The sequence below is a fragment of the Colobus angolensis genome, unplaced genomic scaffold (genome assembly GCF_000951035.1).
Source record: "Colobus angolensis palliatus isolate OR3802 unplaced genomic scaffold, Cang.pa_1.0 Scaffold517, whole genome shotgun sequence".
In the NCBI taxonomy this organism is placed as follows: domain Eukaryota; kingdom Metazoa; phylum Chordata; class Mammalia; order Primates; family Cercopithecidae; genus Colobus; species Colobus angolensis.
In genome coordinates this window covers 1754661-1776984 of record NW_012118677.1, presented here as the reverse complement: position 1 = coordinate 1776984, position 22324 = coordinate 1754661, and the positions used below count along the sequence as shown (strand labels likewise).

The 22324-nt window shown below is 36.4% G+C and overlaps 1 protein-coding gene across 1 annotated transcript in view; it reads right to left on the bottom strand.

Annotated features, from left to right (window-relative positions):
- Positions 1-3815: 3815 nt before the first annotated feature.
- The window catches only part of PPIG (peptidylprolyl isomerase G (cyclophilin G)), a 44914-nt gene continuing 26405 nt past the window's right edge, over positions 3816-22324 (bottom strand). The window contains exons 4-8 of the mRNA XM_011960609.1: positions 15624-15837; positions 14686-14853; positions 11348-11435; positions 9031-9167; positions 3816-8847 (exon numbers count right to left, since the gene is read on the bottom strand). Of these exons, the coding sequence (XP_011815999.1) occupies positions 7737-8847; positions 9031-9167; positions 11348-11435; positions 14686-14853; positions 15624-15837 (1718 nt within the window). The 3' untranslated portion in view covers positions 3816-7736. The remainder of the gene's footprint in view (positions 8848-9030; positions 9168-11347; positions 11436-14685; positions 14854-15623; positions 15838-22324) is intronic.

Genomic DNA, 22324 nt, shown 5'->3' with positions numbered 1-22324 from the left:
TTTCTTGAGCTAAAAAACACAGAACACACAGTTTAATGTCTTAATCATTTCTAAGTATATAGTTCAATAGTGTTAAGTATATTCATATTGCTGAACAATCTGCCAAATTTTTCCATCTTGCACAATTGAAACTCTGTATAAACAACTAGTCTCCATTTCCCCCTCCCCTCAGCTACTGGGAAACATCATTCTACTTTGTTTCTGTGAATTTCGACCACTACAGTATAAGTCCTTTTGTGACTATTTCATTTAGTGAACGGTCCTCAAGTTTCATCCATGTTATAGTTTGTCAGTTTTCTTCCTTTTTAAAGCTGAATACTCCATTGTATGTATATCACATTTTGTTTATTCATTCCTTCATGAATGGACACTTGGGTTGCTTCCACCTCTTGGCTATCGTGAATAATGCTGCTTTAAACGTGGATGTACAAATAACTCTAAGATCCTTTCCATTCTTTTGGACATATACCCAGAAGTAGAATTGTTGAATCATATAATTCTAAATTTTTAGAAACTCATACTTTCCTCCATAGCAGCTGAACCATTTTGCATTTCCAACAGTGCACGAAGTGCACATCCTCACTACCATGTTTTTTTGATGGTAGACATCCCGAATGACTTTGAGGTGTTCATTGTGATGGTGATTTTGATTTGCATTCCCTAAGGATTAGTAACATTGAATGTTTTTTCATATGCTTGCTGGCCATTTGTCTATCATCATCTTTGGAGAAATGTCTGTTCAAGTCCTTTGCCCATTTTTTTCATGTTATTTGTTTTGTTGTTGAGTTGTAGTTACTGTGTATTCTAGATTGATCCCTTATCAGATAAATGATTTGCAAATACTTTTCCTTCCTTAGGTTGCCATTTCACTGTTGTGTCCTTTGCTTATTTCTCTTTAAAAGCAAATACACATGTATTTTACTCAACACAAAATAACTTTGTTCTTTTCACTTAATATATCCTAGAGACACAACACAGCAGATATAAATATCTTCATTTCTTTTCCAACTGGCATAGTATTCTCTTGCAAGCGTGTACCTGTTTATTCAACTAGTGGTATACCAATAGATGTTTGTGTGGTTTCCAGTCTTCTGCTATTACAAATTCTGTAATTAACAGCTGCCTTTTTTTTTTTCATATTTTTGTCGGTTAACCTTTCAGATAGATTCCTACAAATGGGAATGCTGGGTAAAGGTGTAAATTGTTCAGTATATCATTCTCTAAGAGACCAAGTCTTGAGCAAACATTACTTATGTCATGAGCCTCTTGGAATCTGGTAAAACTTAGTGGCTTTTATAGCAGTAAGGTACACACACACACATATACTCTACAATTCTGCATATAGTTTTAAGGACTTCCACAATGCCCTCTAATAGACTGCACAGCACAGTGACTAACATATATCCAACATTGTGGCTCAGTGTATCTGGGTTATACTTTTTTAAAATGGCAGATTCTGTGGGCAACCATCATTCTGAGTTACTGTTTGTGGGTTTATGGACCTCAGGTTTTAAAAAACAAACTGTTTTAAAGAAGTAAAATAGCTGGTTATTTTAACACTGTATCTACTGATTCCTAAATTGTGTGCCAAGGCATACTGAGGAACCACAGTGAACTCACAAAGGCACAGCTGGTGGGACAGTTTAAACTTTTGAAACAAATTACCTGACATCTGTAAGACTAGCTAGAGGTAGTTTAACATACTAAAACTCTGCCTTTTGATGATATCCTGTCTGTAAAGCTGGATTTTCAGCAGTTGATGGGATAAAACATACATTGCACAAAATCAATGTATTATAGGAGAGGATGGTGTGATCTGATTCTGAGGTTTGAGAAGTTGTGCTGTGACCAACAGTTGCAGACATCCCATTAGTAACTCATTGTGGTTAAGAATGGAACTGTAAACATATTTTTTAAAATTTCAAATGGCTAAGTTGTTAGATATACTTTAGCTATGTGAACTTTCTATTTATTTTTTATTAGAGATTGGGTCTCACCTGTGGCCAAGTCTGGAGTGTAGTAGCATGATCACAACTCACTGCAGCCTCAAGCTCTTGGACTCAAGAAATCCTCTTGCCTCAGCCTCCCAAAGTTTTGGAATTATAGGTGTGCTCCTGGCCTTTTAAACTATTTAATAAACAGATAGATGTTAGGTATTTCTTCTGGCCCAGGGATAACACCATGTTAAAATTACTGAGACGCACAGGTAAAGTGAACCAAGAAAGTCTGGGAACTTCTGCTATATATCCTTTCCTTTAAATTACATAAATACAATATATAGTGGTAATTAGTAATTTTTGACAGCTATCTTCTCCCATATTATAAAACAGGAAATGTTTCTATGAAATGGTTAATTACATAAATTTGCTATACAACCAACTTAGCTTAAGTGCAGGATAACATAAAACACCAGACATTACTAGTTTTTCTGCCTTACATATACAATTTATTTTACTTTAAATTGGGCTGGGGTTTCTACTAAAGGACATTGAGAAGAAAGGTAAGGCTACACAATGTTTTTAAATAATCACAAAATAATTCAGTGAAAAGAACTGAATGGCACAGTAGTGGAAACTCAACTGCTCTAATCTGCTAATGATAAGAGAAACTCATAGATAAAATCTGTGGCAAAGACATAACTTGAAACAAGGCATTCTGAGTCCTGAGAGGACTTTGATGGGAGCGGGGAAATATAAAAATTATGAAAACAAAAAATTATCAGGTAAGGAAATATGTTTAGGAAAGAAACCTAGAAAGTAAACAGAAAAAGCAGGCCGGGCATGGTGGCTCACGCGTGTAATCCCAGCACTTTGTGAGGCAGAGGCAGGCAGATCACGAGGTCAGGAGATGGAGCCCATCCTGGCTAACACGGTGAAACCCTGTCTCCACTAAAAATACAAAAAAAAAATAGCCGGGCGTGGTGGTGGGCGCCTGTAGTCCCAGCTACTCAGGAGGCTGAGGCAGGAGAATGGTGTGAACTGGGGAGGCAGAGCTTGCAGTGAATGAGCTGAGATTGTGCCACTGCACTCCAGCCTGGGTGACAGAGCGAGACTCCGTCCCCCCCCCCCAAAAAAAGGAAATAGAAAAGCAAATTGATGCCTGAAGTATTTTAATACACAATTTGCAGTTCATTTGTTACACTCACATTTTATACATTTTCTTGGATAAAGCTTTTAAGAACACTCCAGATTTTGAGAGTTTAATATTCACCTGTTAATACGTACAAACTACTGAATATTCAGGTTTTTACCCAGGTATATACCTTTTTTCAATGCCAGTATTTAGTACAACTAGGCATATATTTTCAATGACTCACTCTCAAGTTAACTAACTGCATTTTCCCTAAATATGTCTAACGTAAGAAAAAACACCCCCAAACTAGGTAATTGTTTTACAGAATTCAATTAACATTTATGTTTACATGACTTGACCACTGTGTTATAGACACAGGATCTATTACAGCAATCCTAATGCTGAAAAAAATGCGGAGGACTTAAGAAGCAAATGGTAGTACTCTAGCAGAGAGTAATACAAATTCTGAGCAAAAGTTTGCTCGGGCAAAAGACACACTACCATCTGAAGTATTATGATTAAATATTTACATTAGAACTTATTCTCAAACCTGGAAATTGTCCCTGCTGGTTAAATTCTTAAAGCTCAGTATTGTTAAAAACTCTTTGTTCAGGTTCTTCATCATGTAAATAACTGTGTATCTCTGAGAGGAAAAGTATGTTTTAATTGGTTTATTTTCATTATTTAGCTTTTGATTTTTAAAAGGCAGGAGAATACAATTTAAAAAATACAAAACCAAACTGTTTATTATAGTATAGTTTATTTAATACAATGTTTAACTATAAAAGTTAATACAGCTTCCAAGTTTAAATTTTGTAAAATGCAGTTTGCAGAAAACAGTTCAACAATTACTAGACTAATGATAAGAGAAGCAGCATTTTGAAACTAATTTTACAATTGAGAAGACAACAGCTTTATTTCTAAATTTCATTAAAAAAATATAATCACAGTGACTTTTGGGCTAGGAAAAGAAGTGCATTAACTTCATTTATGTTTTTTCCTTCCACAAAGAGAGCGGCCACAATTTTGTACATCCCACATACAAATACCCAATTCATTTATCTTTCAAAATACTATATACACACAAAAGAGGAAGAAAATATACAGCATGTGCTTTTGGTAACATATGGAATTTGCTTAAAGAAAAAAAGTGAAACACAAATCCACCCCACCACTCCTTCCCATAACTTTTAAAACAAACCAAACCCCTCAACAACTCCCTACTTCAACCTTATTGATGGAATTTTCTTATTCATGTCATTTTTCTTTTCCTTTAATATATACGTCTTCGTCACATAACAGGCCAAACAAAGACTTTGCACTTGCCTGAATCCACTGAAGGCAGTTAGTTGGGAAGCCCACTGTGGGCAGTTGTGCCAGTCAGTGCTGTACTTCCTGGGACTTATTAATTTTTAAAACAAGTATTTGTAACAAAACACATCTTTTCACAATAAACAGCTTATCAACCTATAATCCTTAGTTTATTCAGTTGTAAATGTATTAATCCAAAATGAAATAATTACAGTAAACATAATCAAAAGGAAAAAGAATACCCATTTTGTTTCTTTATAACAAATCAGCTATATGGTAGGTATTTAAAGTACCTTCTGGTGAAGGCAAACTCAACAAGCTTCTACATAAATTTAGCATAAAAAGTTTAATGTGATGAAAACTATATTACTAACTGGAATGAAGTACAATAAACTACTAAGAAACATACTAACTTGCTACATATACTAACTAAAATAAATTAGAATTGTCAAGTTAATACCACTACCCAAAATACACCCAAAATACCAGAGATCCAATGTGTGCCTAACCATAATGAAGAGATCTTTAATTGTTTAGCTCCATACCTTCCACTAGGCACATATATCAAAGGCCATTCAGCAAAGCCGTCCATGCATCAGTATCACACTTGTGCAAAGGCAGATTTATCAGATAAATTCTTTGCAACTTCTGAGGGCTTCAATTAAGTAACTTGAAAGAAAACTACATTGCTCTATGAACTTACCAACTATAGAGTAATTTAATCAAAGAATGTTTTAAAGCAATCCAGTAGCTTCTCTACTGCTTATTTCATTGACATTAATCTCACCATAGTGTCAATTTCTGTGGCAGATGACTTACCCAGAAAAATAATTCATACAAAATAACCATGAAAATTCTACATACTGAAAAAGTTTTCTCAGCTATCACCAACTGAGCAATAAAAATACATCAGCTTAAATATTTTTAAAAGGATATTAAGTCAAAGATACTTTGACATGAACCATAAATTCAGACATAACTATAAAACCAACTTGATGGGAAAGTAATAGTTGACTTTTAGGAAAACAATGTTCAAAGCAAAAACTAAAGATGACACAACTACTAAATGTAACAAAAGGAAAGGATTTAGTAACAAAAGGAAAGGACCATTTGAGCCATGTGCTATTGAGATGCACGCGCAGATCTTGAGGTACAGTTAATGCTGTTTAGTCATTTAAAAAATGTTTATATTCTAAAAATGAAATCTAGTTGATTGTCCTTCTCTCAACTCCTTCACATCTGTTCTGTAAAGAGAGCTAATAAAACTTTAAAATAAGGACTATCAATAATGCGGAGCATGGAGTTGCTCTTTTGATAACCCAAACAGAATACTGCATATAGAAATTACTACAATTTTCTATTGTTCCTTTTTGAAACTCTAAGATTTGGACATCCTTGTGTATAATTTTTAGATAAAGCTCTGGGATCAGACAACACATAAGAATTTTTACTTAGCATGGACTTAACTGTTATTAGAAATCCTTTCTTAAATAGCACCTTTATTAAAGCTCAAATAGTTTATAACAACAATTTTAAAATGCAGTTAACTGAAATTAGGACAAACAATAACTTGCTTAAAATACGTAACGTTATATAGCTTGGGCACTCAGACTCAATTATCCCTAATGTGGGTTTGTGGTCAGTCTCTAAGGAATCAATCATCCTGGATTATAATAAACATCTACAACTTTTATCATCAGAAAAAAAAAATCTGGGAAGAATTCATTGTGGATATCTGTATTACAATTTTCCAAGCAATCTTACGGTCATTACACTATTCATTCTGCAACAGCTACCACAACGCCAAATATATCAATATTGCATTAATCAATAATGGGAAGTATCATGTTAAGCACTGCTTTATTCAGTACAAATAGCATTGAGTAGCTACCGGATTTACCAAGAAGCTATCTTGGTAACAGAGTTGACACTACACTGACAAATACTAAAGTATAAAACTCTCTAGAGAATACTATTAATTGGAATTTTGAAATTTCCTTTCAAATGAGGCAGGTTTTATGTTTGCTGGATGTTCAATGTTTTATTTAGAAATGACATTACAGAATAAAAGGCCACACATCACAAAAATGGCAAAATACAACACCCAAAACTCTAAATGGACTTTGGATATGTTTAGTGTTTAACTCTGTAAACTATCAAAATTTGCAACTTTCTACTCTACTCTATATGGCAATGTTATACATGCCAAGTTAAAATAACATTAACAGTAATGGTATAAAACCACCTGAATAGAAAGAAACCAGAGTCATAAACATGCTATAGCCTATCGTGATACATATATAGAAAAGATGCATTTTCTTGCCACTTGGAACTAGCTATGAGAGTTAGAGCAGTTCAATTAAAAGAAAGAAACAAAACCCATGCAGAGTTAACACTCAACTCTATATAGGTTGGAGGCCAAAAAAGAGAAATCTTAGAAGGTAATGCTTCAATACTAACAATTTTTAGAATCTGTATAGCTTAAGGACCTGCGCAAATGGTATGTTTTAATGAGAAAAGCTTTTTTTCTTTTTTTTAAATTTTAGAGAAGGGTAGTAACAATTAAAACGTTCCCAAAACTCTTCAAACCAAAAGCAACACAGAATTGAGAATCACAATCTGATTTTCCAAGGTCTAGTTTCTGTCAAATGCTGTATAACAGCAATTCAAGCTCAATCAGTATATCAACTGAAAAAAAATTACTCTTATGATTTTTATAGGCAGTTAAGTAAAACACAACTAGACAGGAAAAGCATTAATAGGAAACAAGCTATGGCTAAAACTATAAAGAATAGAGTATGAAGTGCAATATAAATAACTAAACATCTATTTAAAGCACAAATTACTATAAAATCAAAAGTTATGACTTAAGATCTCAGGTTAAGACCCTGCTTCTGTGTAATTAAAGAAACCGCTGCAAACTTCTATTATTAACGCAATCAGAAAATCTATACAAGATGTCTTCTAGTGGCTTCTAAAGTTACTTTAATCATGAGAAACACAAGCTTTTGTAACAATGCATTGCAACCATTCCAAATGGCTGACTAAACAAATTAGGATGCTATTGGCTAATTGTTGCAACACAGTAATGCATACATAAAATAGTTAAACACAGCACACAGTACTACACCAAAGTGTTTTTCTCATTTCAAGTTTATTAAAACTTTAGCAGTACAAATTATCCACATTGCAGATTATCAAAAGATCAACTCAATGAAATCCACATTAAGAAAAAAAAAGGACAAACATAAAACAACCCAAAAACAATGAAAAGGAAAACAACATAAAGGAGATTCATTAGCAAGTCTCTCAAACTTAAAATTCGAAACAGAATGGAAGTTTATATCACTCACTCATCCACTTTTGTCTTCATCTGTTCCAGGGCTTGATTCATGATCAAATTTTTTATTTTTTTCATGTATATGGTCATTTTCTTGACCCTTTGATTTTTGGTTTTCTTTTTCCACTGAGGATCTGATCTTCTCATCCTCCTTATTTTTCAATGTAGAGGACTTTAATTCATTGTCCTGACTGTTTTGTTTTATTTTTGAGAAGGGACTTTGATCTCTATCAGTCTTTTTTTCCCTGCTATTATTTGAGCTATTATGATCACGACTTTTAGAGTACATTCTTTTCTCACTCTCAGAATTTTCTTTTCTGTGTGAGCTCTTACTTTCTTGGTTTCTGTATTTTTCTTTGTTTCTGCTTTGACTTTCTTCTCTCTCTGAGCTCCGTGAGTCTCTCCTCCTTCTCCTCCTATCTTTACTTCTTGATCTTCCTGGTGTCACTCTTCTCTCTCGGCTTCGTGACCGTCCTCTTCTCCTGTATTCCTGTTCTCTGTATCTATGGTACTCCTTGCTTCTGCTGCGATCTCTGTCGTGGGTTCTTGATCGCACTCTTCTGCTTCTGTCCCTACTTCTGCTTCGTTCTCTTGTTCTGCTATTGTAACTGTGTTTACCTTTAGTTATATCACATTCTCTACTCCTGGATTGTGCACGTCTATCCTTTTCCTTACTTTTACTATGATCATGCTCATTACTCTTTGATTCTAACTGTTTAGACTTCTCTTTACTTCTACTCCTTTCCTGATCTTTTCCTTTAGAATCAGACTGCTTTTCTTTTTCTTTAACATTCTCATGATCCCTTCCTTTACTCCGTGACCTCATCCTCTTTTCTTCATGTCTATTATGTTTTGAATCTCTTTCTTTACTCTTTGATTTCTCTTTACTCTTACTCCTACTTTTAGATTTGGCCCTTTTCTTCACTTTGTTTTTATATTTATCATCTTTTTCTGAATTTCTTCTGATGTCTCTCTCTTTGCTGTTAGATTTATGGTCTTTAACTTTCTTTTCCTTTTCATTTTTTCTGTTTGGACTCTCAGATACATTCCTGTGATCCGTTATTTTTCTCTCTTTTACTCTAACTGGACTTCTCTGATTTTCTTTTATTTCATTCAACTCACTCCTAAAAAATAAGAAAAAGGATTGGGGAAATGTTATTAGAAAAAGAATTGTAGATATTATTGGCTAAAATGATATTCTACTCTTCTTAAAGTATTCAGCAATAATTAAAATGACAATAAAATAACTTTATGTATAATAGTAAAAACAAATACTTATTACATTTGAAATAATAGTTAAATCTTACTTATCCCCTTTGATCCATCTTTCACCACTTGATACCCTCATTCTTTGAGCTCTCTGCATCTCTTGCCTCCAATGTGGAGGAGTCTCACTACGTCTGAAACGATCCCTTGATCTGGATCTGGAAGGAGTTCGGTAACGCTAAAGAAAATTAAAAGGGGGAAAAATTAATGTATAAAAGTATAGAGGGACTCACATGAGTGCTGGGAGGGAGGGAAGTACTGAGGTGAGGATCAGGAGGTAGTAAGGGGTACAAAATAAAAAAAATACATAAAAAGCATTACAACAGTAGCTAAAAAGTATATGTTTCTAGGTTAAAATAAAACGCCTGATATTTCTATGCCCTGAAAATTACTAAAATTTCCCAATTTTCATTTAGGAAATCAATGAGGCAGAGAAACTTAAGTTGTCATGTTGCAAATTCTAAGTTAAGAAACATTAATCACAAAAACTCTAGCCACTAGCCATACACGTCTTCTCCATGGAAGAGTCCTATCCAAGTAATGCTAGAGCAACTTATAAGTTGCCAAGTTCAATCTAAATGTTATATATACTTAATGTTTCAAAGCAACCATTTCTCACATTGTGGAGAAAATAGAGTAAATGTGTAGATGTTCACTTATTCAACCCTTAGGATGACCAAACACTACTACATACTGAGAGAACATTAGTGAGCCAAGATATATGAGTGTGCTTTCCTGGAACTTATAGTCTACAGGACTTGCAGAACATGTGAATGAACATATAATTAGTTATGTTAAACATATATGCAGCTACAATAGAATATGTATAAAAGGAAAAGGGAAAAGATGCTGAGATAGGAAGGTTCTGAGTTAAAAAGAAAAGACAGATCAAATATGGCCAAAGCTAAAAATTACAAGGGAAACTAGTACTAGGTAACATTGATGAGGTAAGCAAGGACTAGGTTTTGTGAAGTGTCATAGGCCATCATAGTAATTTTGGATTTATCCTAAGATCAACGGTAAAGGAGTGGCACAAAAATCAGACTTTCATTTTTAAATGACAATTATGGCTACTATTTAAAAAAAAGATTAGACAGTGAATCTCAAAGATCCCAGATCCCATTCTGGACTTGGTGGCCCATGCCTGTAATTCTAGGACTTTGGGAGGCTGAGACAGGCAGATTGCTTGAGCTCAGGAGTTCGAGACCAGTCTGGGTAACATGGCGAAACCCCATTTTTACAAAAAAATACAAAAATTAGCCAGATGTGGTGGTGCACACCTGTAGTCCCAGCTACTTGGGAGGCCGAGGTGGGAGGATTGCTTGAGACTGCAAGGTTGAGGCTGCAGTGTTCCTTGATTGTACCACTGCACTCCAGCCTAGGTGAAAGTGAGACCCTGTCTCAAAAAAAAAGTCAGTTTAAGGAGTATGAACTAACATTAGAAATTTACAACAGACTGGCTAGAGAGATAGGAAGAATATGTGATAAAAGAAATGTGGAGGCCGGGCGCAGTGGCTCATGCCTGTAATCCCAGCACTTTGGGAGGCCAAGGCAGGTGGATCACCTGAGGTTAGGAGTTTGAGACCAGCCTGGCCAACACGGTGAAACCCCATATCTACTAAAAATACAAAAATTAACTGGGCATGGTGTAATCCCAGCTACTAGGGGGAGCTAAGGCAGGAGGACTGCTTGAACCTGGGAGGTAGAGGTTGCAGTGAGCCAAGATCACGTCACTGCACTCCAGCCTGGGCAACAGAGTGAGGCTCCATCTCAAAAAAAGAAAAACGTGGAAAGACTATTACAAGGAGTAAGTAAGATGAAGACTAAAAATGATTCACTGGATTTTGTGATATGGAGCTAATTATGTATCAAGTGCTGTTTTCAGCAGAACAGTGCTAGTGGAAGACAACTGAAATGCTTGAGGAATAAGTAGGAAGTGAAGACATGAGATAGAAAAGTGTAGCCAAGTTTCTATAAAGTTTTGAAAGCAGATATTTAAATTCTGATGAAGACACTCTAGTAAATAAAAAGAATAAAATACAAGACTAAGGTTAAGTTTTATTTATTTTTAACAAGAATAGAGATACAGTGATTGCAAAGTAACAAGGGAGACAAGAAAGACCTCGATCCCATTTTATACCATGTAAATGTAAAATCTATTTATATCTCATGGATTTTCTGTTGTGAAGTATCAACATACAGAAGCTGTTTAAGAAAGAGAATATATAATTCAATGTCTGCATCTCCCCTAAATTTTACTTACTTGCACATTAAAATAATATTTAAGAAACACTCTAAAATTATTTAAGGAAGACAAATGCAGTATTGTGAAGATCTCCGGGGGAAAGAATCACCTACCCGTGGTCCTCTTCCTTTAATTTTCCTGCCAGATCTAGTAACTAAAAGTCGTCTCTGGTATGAAGCAGGCTGGGAGTTAGGTGGATTACTAGAAGGAAGCAAAGAGAAAGTTAACACACTTTTAAAAACAACTTTTGTTGGCCGGGCGTGGTGGCTCACGCCTGTAACCCCAGCACTTTGGGAGGCCAAGGCGGGCGGATCACAAGGTCAAGAGATCGAGACCATCCTGGCCAACACAGTGAAACCCTGTCGCTACTAAAAATACAAATATTATCCGGGCGTGGTGGCACGTGCCTGTAATCTCAGCTACTCGGGAGGCTGAGGCAGGAGAATTGCTTGAACCCAGGAGGCAGAGTTGCAGTGAGTCAGGATTGCGCCACTGCACTCCAGCCTGGCAACAGAGCAAGACTCTGTCTCAAAAAAAAAAAGTCCTTTATTATTATTTCTTTTGAGACGGGGTCTTACTCCGTCACCCAAGTTGGGGTATAGTGGTGTGATCTTGACTCACTGCAACCTCTGTCTTCCTGGTTCCAAGATATCCTCCCACTTGAGTCTCACAAGTAGCTGGGACTACAGGTATGCACCACCATGCCTGGCTAATTTTTTGTATTTTTGGTAGAGACAGGGTTTTACCATGTTGCCCAGGCCTGAACCTCTGAGCTCAAGCAATCCACCCGCCAAGGCCTCCCAAAGTGCTGGGATTACAGATGTCAGCCACTATGCCCGGCCCCATGACACGTGATTTTAATAAAAATGAATCTGGGCCGGGCACAGCGACTCATGCCTATAATCCCAGCACTTTGGGAGGTCAAGGTGGACGGATCACGAGGTCAGCAGATCGAGACCATCCTGGCTAACACAGTAAAACCCCATCTCTACTAAAAATACAAAAAATTAGCTGGGCGTGGTGGCACGTGCCTGTAGTCCCAGCTCCTCAGGAGGCCAAGGCAGGAGAATCGCTTGAACCCAGGAGGCGGAGGTTGCAGTAAGCTGAGATCACGCCACTGCACTCCAGCCTGTGTGACGGGGCAAGACTCTGTCTCAAACAAACAAACAAACAAAAAACCATAATAATAAAATAAAAATAAAAATGAATCTGTAGAATACAGCTTTATTCATCTTAAATTAACAAATTTAAAATTCTACATAGTTTGTCCCTGTATCCGGAGGTTCCACATCTGAAGATTCAACCAACCAGGGATTAAAACTATCTGAAGGGGAAAAAACTCGACTGAAAAAATAAAAAAATTTAAAAACCCCCAAATATAGTAAAACAAGTATTTACGGCCGGGCGCGGTGGCTCAAGCCTGTAATCCCAGCACTTTGGGAGGCCGAGACGGGCGGATCACGAGGTCAGGAGATCGAGACCATCCTGGCTAACACGGTGAAACCCCGTCTCTACTAAAAATACAAAAAAAACTAGCCGGGCGAGGTGGCGGGCGCCTGTAGTCCCAGCTACTCCGGAGGCTGAGGCGGGAGAATGGCGTAAACCCGGGAGGCGGAGCTTGCAGTGAGCTGAGATCCGGCCACTGCACTCCAGCCTGGGCGACAGAGCAAGACTCCGTCTCAAAAAACAAAAACAAAAACAAAAACAAGTATTTACATAGCATTTACACTATATTATTATATAGATTATCATAACACACTAGATATTAAAAGTAATCTAGAGATGATTTAAAATACATGGGAATATTAGATTATATGCAAATACTATGTTATTTTTTATAAGAGATTTAAACATCTACATAGTTTGGTATCTGCAAGAGGTCCTGAAACCAATTCCCCATGGATACAAAAGACAAATGTATAATCAGTGGTTATCAAGCCAAAATGGAATGACCAGAGAGTGCCACTAGTAAGTAGGGCCCAGGAGGCAGAAATGCTAAGGCCTTGAAATGTGGTCAGCATGAAGAACTTTCCTGCCTCAAAATGCCAATTATGTCCTATTGAGAAATACTGCTATATATACTCATTACTAAGACGAAACTAATTTGATAGTGCTAAGAAAAATTAATGTAGCAGAGCTCAGAAGGTGCTAATGCTGTTGAGAGAACAATTTTAAAATTATCTTAAGTACCTTATTATCCTTTAAAAGTTGCAACAGAACTATACAGAAATGTTAAGTAATGTGAACTAAGCAACGACAAGCTGGTCTGAATTAGTCAAACATTCATATCATGGTTTATACCAAAAAGGGAAGCTGTTTGTTTTCCAAAAATAGTACATCAGTTAATATTTAATTAGCGCATTAACAACATCCATGTAAGTGATATGTGAAAAGTTGTTCAAATACTTTTTCTTTAATCTTTATTTCCTTGGAAACATCCTTTCCAATACTAGCAGAAAAATTAATCCAACTCCTCAAATTTACAAAGTTTCAAATATTACATCTTATTTTTATATTTTTATTGTATAGAAAGGATTGAAGTATAGAAAGATTACTCAGAATTTTTTTTTTTTTAAGACAGTGTCTCACTCCCGTCACCCAGGCTGGAGCTCAGTGGTATGATCACTGCACTCTGCAGCCTTAACTTCCTGGGCTCAGGTGATTTTCCCATCTCAGCCTCCTGAGTAGTTGGGACTACAGGCGTGCACCACCATACCCAGCTAATTTTTTGTTTTAGTAGAGGTGGGGTTTTGCCACGCTGCCCAGGCTTGTCTCAAAATCCTGAGCTCAAGTGATCTGCCCACCTTGGCCTCCCAAAGTGCTGGGATTACAGGTGTGAGCCCTATGCCTGACCAAGAATGTTATTACTTGTATTATGACAATGCATTTCTGATCATAACTAACAGAAAGATTTCAATATTCTTTTCTACTTTTGGACATAGGTATTAAAATGACTGATAAAGAACAATTAGCATTACAGATATTAATAACGTAGATTTACGTAGTAAAATTTTTTCAGGATTGGAACATGACATCAGTTTTTATTACAATACTGTAAACCAAGTAAAGAAAACAGCAGTTTTTCCTATTAGACTAACTGAAAAACCAAGGTTTTTATTTGCTTAAAAGTTTAATGTACACAAATAACACGATAAAACACTATCTTGTTTTACTGGTTAAACAGTATCTTGTTATTGGTTTGGAATGCAGCTTAACATCTCTTTTTTGTATTAGTGTTTATCATGTGTAACTACTTCACAATCTACTTGTCAATTTACCTTTCTAATTATGTGGTTGGCAAAAAAGAATTTTGCAGAAGAACATTTTATTAAAAAGATTTCAATCTTGGGACAAGGTCAATTAAATCTTGTTTAAAATAAATAAAAACTTTTTAAAAAGAAGAAAAGTTCTATAGTGAACCACGTGAGACAAAATATACACATTCACATACCACTCTCTCTCTCTTTCTCTCTCTCTGTTTTTCCTTTCCTTCTCATCAGCTTTAGGAGGACTTTTTCTCATTAGGAATCTATTTTCAGGTATAGGAGGGATCTCTTCTGGACGGACAGTAGACTGGGGTTGGGCTTCAAGATTTTCAGCTTCACTCTCACTAGATGCACTTAACAAACAGAAACACACAAAACAAGTTACAGTTGGTTATTATGTCCTTACGCAAATATCCAATTGTTGGTATTTCTTTCCTTTATATCACTATAATATAAACATCCTGTCCTTACCAAAGATGTGATCGCATGGGAAAAATCTTCTATTCCTCTGACAAACCAACTAACCAATCAAAAAACAAACAAAACAAAATGTTTCGATTATCACACTCTCAAAAAATATTTTCCTACAAAACGGATAAAAAATATGAAACTATGTAGGGAATGCGCTCTGATAAATTTAAAATACTTTAAAACATGGGTAAAGAAATTAATTGCATTTTGAGGCAACAGGTAGATGAAGACAAGTTTTAGTACAAACACTGATTATTTCAAACAAAATGGAAAAGAAAGTAAAATACATGGATATTATCTGTTTTCTACTCTTATGCTATCATAAGAGCTACTGAAAATAGGAAAAACAATTGGTGGTTTTCTGCAATTTTCATGAATCCTATAATCTTCCTACAAAACATACAAATCTGTAACACCAAAGCCATCATTTAATTGAGTACACAAAAAATGAACTGATAGGTTTTGTTTCAAAAGAAAATGAACGTACCCAAAATTTAATCTACAGACTATAGAATATCAAAAGTCTTATGGCTCCATGCTATATTTCTCACTATTTTAAGAGTTTCATATAATTGACCCCAAATCCTAACAGATTTATTTATAAAAAGGGAATCAGAATATAAAGTTAGCATTAGAAAAGTAAAATTAAGACCTCTTCTTGCTTTTCTTTCGCTTCTTCTTTTCTTTCTTGTGTTTTCGGGAATTTTTCCTATGTTTCTTTTTTCTTTTCTTTGATTTCTCTTCAGATGCACTTTCAGAATCAGAGGAATCAGAAGAGGACTGAGAATCACTTGAGCTATCTGAGTCACTAGATGAGGAGGAGGAAGATGATGATGATTTATGCCTTTTCTTTTCTTCTTTCTTAACTTTAATAAAAACAAAAAGGGTTTGATCAACAATTTTTAGACAAACTTTGTGGAAGGAGATTTAAATTTTCTGCAGATTCTGAGTCCAGTATTTAGCACTTAGATCATCCAGCTATGTGAACTGGAAAGTACAGGAAAGCAGTCAAGACTCAGGATTAGAGTCCAGATCTCCAGAATTCATCAGTCAAAGTTGTATGTATTAATCCAAAGAACTTTAAAAAATAGGTGAGTCTAAAATGCTAAACTAATGTTAACAAACATCTGAATAAGAAAGTTTTCTAAAAGCACAGAATAACAAGAGTCCCACGTTCTAATCTTGTAGTTTTCCACTTTCCCTCTTTATCAAGATTGGCAGAACTAGTGCGGGGAAATAACAGAAAAACTGCTTTACAGAAACATGGAGAGGTAAGAAATTTATTTCTGGCCGGGCGCAGTGGTTCAAGCCTGTAATCCCAGCACTTTGGGAGGCCGAGACGGGCGGATCACGAGGTCAGGAGATCGAGACCATCCTGGCTAACACGGTGAAACCCCGTCTCTAGTAACAATACAAAAAACTAGCCGGGCGAGGTGGCGGGCGCCTGTAGTCCCGGCTACTCGGGAGGCTGAGGCAGGAGAATGGCGGGAACCCGGGAGGCGGAGCTTGCAGCGAGCTGAGATCCGGCCACTGCACTCCAGCCTGGGCCACAGAGCGAGACTCCGTCTCAAAAAAAAAAAAAGAAATTTATTTCTTTGGCATGGGCTTACATTTCAATGCCCGAGCAGTCTTCTAATAATTAAGAAATCTAGCTCAAGAGGAGACTGATAAACAGAGGGAAGTCAATTGCCCATGAAGAACAGAATGTTTTGGGGACTCTACAAAAAGTCATTTTAAATTGAAATTTTATTTCAGTTAAGGAAGCAGTAGTTTTAAAAAGGGTAAATAAACTCAGAGTTTAAAGGATCATTCAATTAACATTAGTAAGTAAACCTAGAAGGTATAATATAACAAGAATTAGAAGAAGATACTACAAACTAGGAGGAGCTTGACCTATCTAAAGATATACTCATTCAAATCATGGTGGATTTCAAGAGGCTAACCGGGGCCAAAAATAGGACAATATTGATATATAGATGAGAACTACAATAAATTGAAATATATCAGATTATAATAGAAATCCATTAGTTCATAGTGATACTCATAAAGTGTAAAGCATTTATCCTGCCTTTCTGGTACAAACTGCACCACTTGCTAATGAAATAGATGAACGGAAATAGTTCTTTGTCAGAAGCATTCCAGGCATAAATGAAAAAGAAATTGAGTGACTCTGTCTCAAAAACCAAAAACAAACAAAAAAAATCATTGTTTTACAACTTCTTGTGAGGCACTGATAACCCATGGCTGCTGCAGAACACTGAGACAACTTGTCCTGTGTGACTCCTGTTTTCATTAGAAGGAATTTTTTCAAGTCACAACTGCATCTGATCAACATTACATAACATAGTAAGTATTCAATTAGTAAAATCCAGTGTGTTCAATTATAGAAAACGCTGCATGACAAATGACCTTTTTTGATAAATACATTTCAAGGAAACATAAAACAAGATGGCAAGAGAATTTATTAAAAAACAAAACACAACTTACAAGACCAATTTCAATGTCTGAACTTTATTTGGATTGATTCACACAACAAAAAATTAATTAACATTAATGAAACAGTTACAATCTGAACACTGTCAGAATATTTTATATTTAGGAATGTGTATGACTGTATCATTATGGTATTGTTTTTAAGAATCATCTTTTAGAAATAGCATTTATTAATAAAATATTATGCCTGGAATTTGTTTCAAAGTAATAGGAAAGGGAAAAGTGGCTAGTGATGGGTAAAACAAGTTTGGCCATAAATAAACTCCCAAAGCTAGGTAAAGAACAAGTATTTGTTATACTATTTTATTCACTTGTGTATAAATTAATATTTTCCATAATAAAAAGTCAAGGAGAACAAAGAAAATATATCTTTGGATTATCTGTTGGCTGTTTGGTTACAGAACCTTAGTTGAAAGGGTTAACAGCTGATATGTGACCTTTCCTTTAGCCTCACCTTACCCTCAGGAGCATCTGAAGATTTGATATTTGGCAAATTGATCCTTGCCTTTTTTTTTTTTTTTTTTTTTTTTGGAGACAAGGTCTTGCTCTGTTGCCCAGGCTAGAGTGAAGATCTTAGCTCACTACAGTCTCGACCTCCCGGGCTCAAGTGATACTTCTGTCTCAGCTTCCTAAGTAACTGGGAACACTGGTGTATGCCACCATGCCCTGCTAATTTTTTTACTTTTATTTTTGTAGAGACAAGTTCTCCCTATGTTGCCTAGGCTGGTCTCAAACTCCTGTGCTCAAGGGATCCTCCTGCCTCAACCTCTGTAAGTGTTGGGATTACAAGTGTGAGCTACCATGCCTAGCCTTGTTTATTTACTTATATATTTATGAAGATGGGGTCTTGCTGTGTTGCACAGGCTGGCCTCAAACTCCTGGGCTCAAGTAATCCTCCTTCCCTCAGCCTCCTGAGTAGCTAAGATTACAGGCACGTGTGCTGCTGTGCCTGAATCATCCTTGAAATTTGTAACTGATAATTTATAGGAATATACTAAACCCAAGACACATGAAAATCTGGCTGAAGTTACTTGTAACTTCAAGGACTTCTGGTTCACTGTCCAGATTGCTTTTCCAGTACTGATGAGATGTTGCTGCACTGGAGAAAGGGAACAAGGTATAAAATCTGAACAGACTGTAGATGTAATGGCTTCACTGAACTAAGTTAATCCTTCCTTACCCAGTTGTGTTTCTAAGGAACATGTACATTATCAAGTGTGAGATGTTTGGGATATACGCAAGCTGTGCCTGGAAATCATGAGAGCTCCTCTATGCTGTTGATGTACCAGCCATGCCGTTTCCTGTCCTATATCCTTTCTTAAGGGTAAGTAGCCTTAGTGCCTGGGGAAGCTAATTTTGTCTCATGAGCCCAACTGTTAACCTGAATCCAATACCAATGCTGCTACTAAGACAGAGTGGGTATGTAAAAACATATAATCTGAAAAATCTACTTATATATGCTAAACTAATAAACCTGAGGGATATGCAGGGGGGGGAAATCAAATTTTTAGGAAATCTAACAAAGAAATTCATAATGAAATAAAAACATAAAATTGTGCAAGCAAAATAAAAATACTACACTTAAACATAAAATATACTTGTTAAAATATACCCCACAATTAACAAATCTTTAATTACCAGCTCTGATTTCTATTTATTTTCCATTGAGATTCTTTCCTATGAGAAATACATCGCAGTTGATATGCTTTAAAAGCAAGCCCATTTAGTATTTGAAATTAAAAAACAAAAAAACAACAACAAAAAAGCAACCCCATTGGCTAGGGGCATGGCTTCTCACGCCTGTAATCCCAGCACTTTGGCAGGCTGAGGGGGGAGAATCACTTGACCCTGGGAGGTCGCCGGGGGTATGGTGTCTCACACCTGTAATCCCAGTACTTTGGGAGGCCAAAGAGGGAGAATTACTTGAGGTCGAGGCTGCAGTGAAACATGACTGCACCACTACATTCTAGCTTGGGGAACAGAGTGAGAACCTGTCTCCAAAACAACAAAAAACCATACCACACAACAGCAAGCCCACTTACCAAGTGTATTAAATACATTTCATAAACAATGATTTAATTTACACATCGCTTTTGAAGAGAACATTTTAGTGAAGCAAGATAACATGATAAAATGAAAAGTACAGGTGCAGTGGCTCATGCCTGTAATCCTACCACTTTGGGAGGCCAAGGCTGGTGGACAGGTTGAGGTCAGGAGTTTGAGACCAGCCTGACCAACATGGAGAAACCCATCTCTACTAAAAATACAAATATTAGCTGAGTGTGGTAGAGGGTACCTGTAATCCCAGCTACTTGGAAGACTGAGGCAGAGAATCTCTTGAACCGGGAGGCAGAGGTTGCAGTGAGCTGAGATTGCGTCACTGCACTCCAGCCTGGGAGACAGACTGAGATTCTGTTTCAAAAATAAATAAATAAATAAAAAGTTTCTCTCTTTTGATATTTGGCAAATTTAATTTACATTCCTTTTCGTGTAAGTCTCCTCAGAAAAAAAATGAGAGAAAATAATTGAGAAAGAGATGGCAATAAAGGACAGAAGGGTAAAAAGGTAAAAAATTGGGAGACATCACAATATCAATATTGATTCTGTAAGACTGTGGCTTGAGTTTCAAAGTGTGTGCTAAACTATATTTTAAAATATGATTAAGGCATATTGAGAATATGACTGAAACTGTATCCTTCTCAAAGTCACAAGTATTATTTAACTGAACAGTATTATCGATATACATAGTCAACGTAATGTCAGTACATGGAGATGAAGAGCCATGGTCCCTGGTACTGATCCGTCACATGTTAGGAACCAGGTCATATAGCAGAAGGTGAGTGGCAGGCAAGCAAGCCTTACACTGGAGCTCCACCTCCTGTCAGATCAGCGATGGCATTAGATTCTTAAAGGAGCACAAACCCTGTTGTGAACTGTGCATGCAAGGGATCTAGGCTGAGCACGCCTTATGAAACACTAATGCCTGATGATCTGAGGTGGAACAGTTTCATTCTGAAACCATTCCCTAAACCCTGATGAAATAAAGACATTTTCAGAAAACTAGAATAATTTGTCACCAGTAGACCTAACCTTTAAAAAAAAAAAAAAAATTGGTTCAAGGAAGTTCTCCAAAGAGAAAGGAAATAGCAGGAGGCGGCTTTAACTTCAGAAAGGAAGAACAAAAGAATGGTAAATAATAGGGGCTTTGTAAAGGAATCAACAATCAGTTCAGATAAAAAGAAACATAAATAGATCTTAAGGAGACACGAACATCACACTCCTCAGAGAAATGCTAATTGAAACTAGCATTTGTTAAAAAAAAATTCATTAGGCTGGCAAAGGTGAAACAGTTTACAATAATAAGTAGTTTTATACAGGGTTTAGGGCAACTTATCCTCTTATATTCTGGTAGCAGTGTCCACCAAATTACAAATACACGACCTCTGTAAACTGGCAATTCTATTTCTAGGAAATTCATTCTACATGATCAACATTCACACACACGTGGAATAATGTACAAAATGTGAGAATGGAAACTCACTGAAAAGAGATTTTCACTGATTTTCCTTTTACACTATCTAAATTTTGAACCAAATAGATGTATTAAATTTTTAAAAATAGGGCACAAAGTTTCAGTTAAGACAGGAAGAATAACTTTGGTGAAATCTACTTTCATAGCATGGTGAGAACAGTTAATAACAATGTATTGTACATTTCAAAATTCCTGAGATGGTAAATTTCAAATTTCTGACCACAAAAATGTTACTTGAGGTGACAGCTATACATGTATCATAACATCACGCTGTATACCATAAGTATATACAATAATTTCTCAATTATAATATTTTCAAATTAAAATTTTAAATTCCAAATATGGCAACAGCTGTTTTCAGCTCACTCTTCAAAAAAACCTACTTCCAGCTGGGCACGGGTGGCTCAAGCCTGTAATCCCAGCACTCTGGGAGGCCAAGGCGGGCAGATCATGAGGTCAGAAGATCGAGACCATCCTGGCTAACATGGGGAAACCCCATCTCTACTAAAAATACAAGAAGAAATTAGCTGGGCATGGTGGCAGGCACCTCTAGTCATAGCTACTCGGGAGGCTGAGGCAGGAGAATGGTGTGAACCAGGGAGGCAGAGCTTGCAGTGAGCCGAGATCTTGCCACTGCACTCCAGCCTGGGCGACAGAGTGAGACTCTGTCTCAAAAAAAACAAAAACAAAATACAAAACAAAACAAAACAAACCCTACTTCTTGCTTAACTACTTACACAAAATTGATTTTAGCATTTCTATTACAAGCATGTAAGTATCCTTAAGGTAAAATGAAATAGTACTAAAAGCAAAAACCACAATCCAAGTTAAGAATCATAATGGATGAAAAGGAATTACAGAGAGTTATTAATAACAATCTCAGCTCGGGCCATTTCTGGTTAATTAGTTTAAAGATTACACAGTTTGCTTATTATTAGGTAGAATGATTTCCCAAACATCTTCACTGACCTTTACTTGGGGGTATGCTGTGATGTAACCCTATCAATTAGTCACTGAACTTACTAGTATAATATTAAGGTTAAAAACCAAACTCTATAGCTCACACCTGTAATCCCAGCACTTTGGGAGGTCGAGTTAGAAGGATAGCTTAAACCAGGAATTTGAGACCCACCTGGGCAACACAGGGAAACCCTGTCTCCACCAAAAATACAAAAATTAGCCAGGTATGGCAATGCACACCTGTAGTCCCTCCTATTTGGAAGGCTGAGGTGGGAGGATTGCCTGAACCCAGGAGTTTGAGGTTGCAGTGAACTATGACTGAACCACTGCACTCCAGCCTGGCAACAGAGCAAGACACTGTCTCAAAA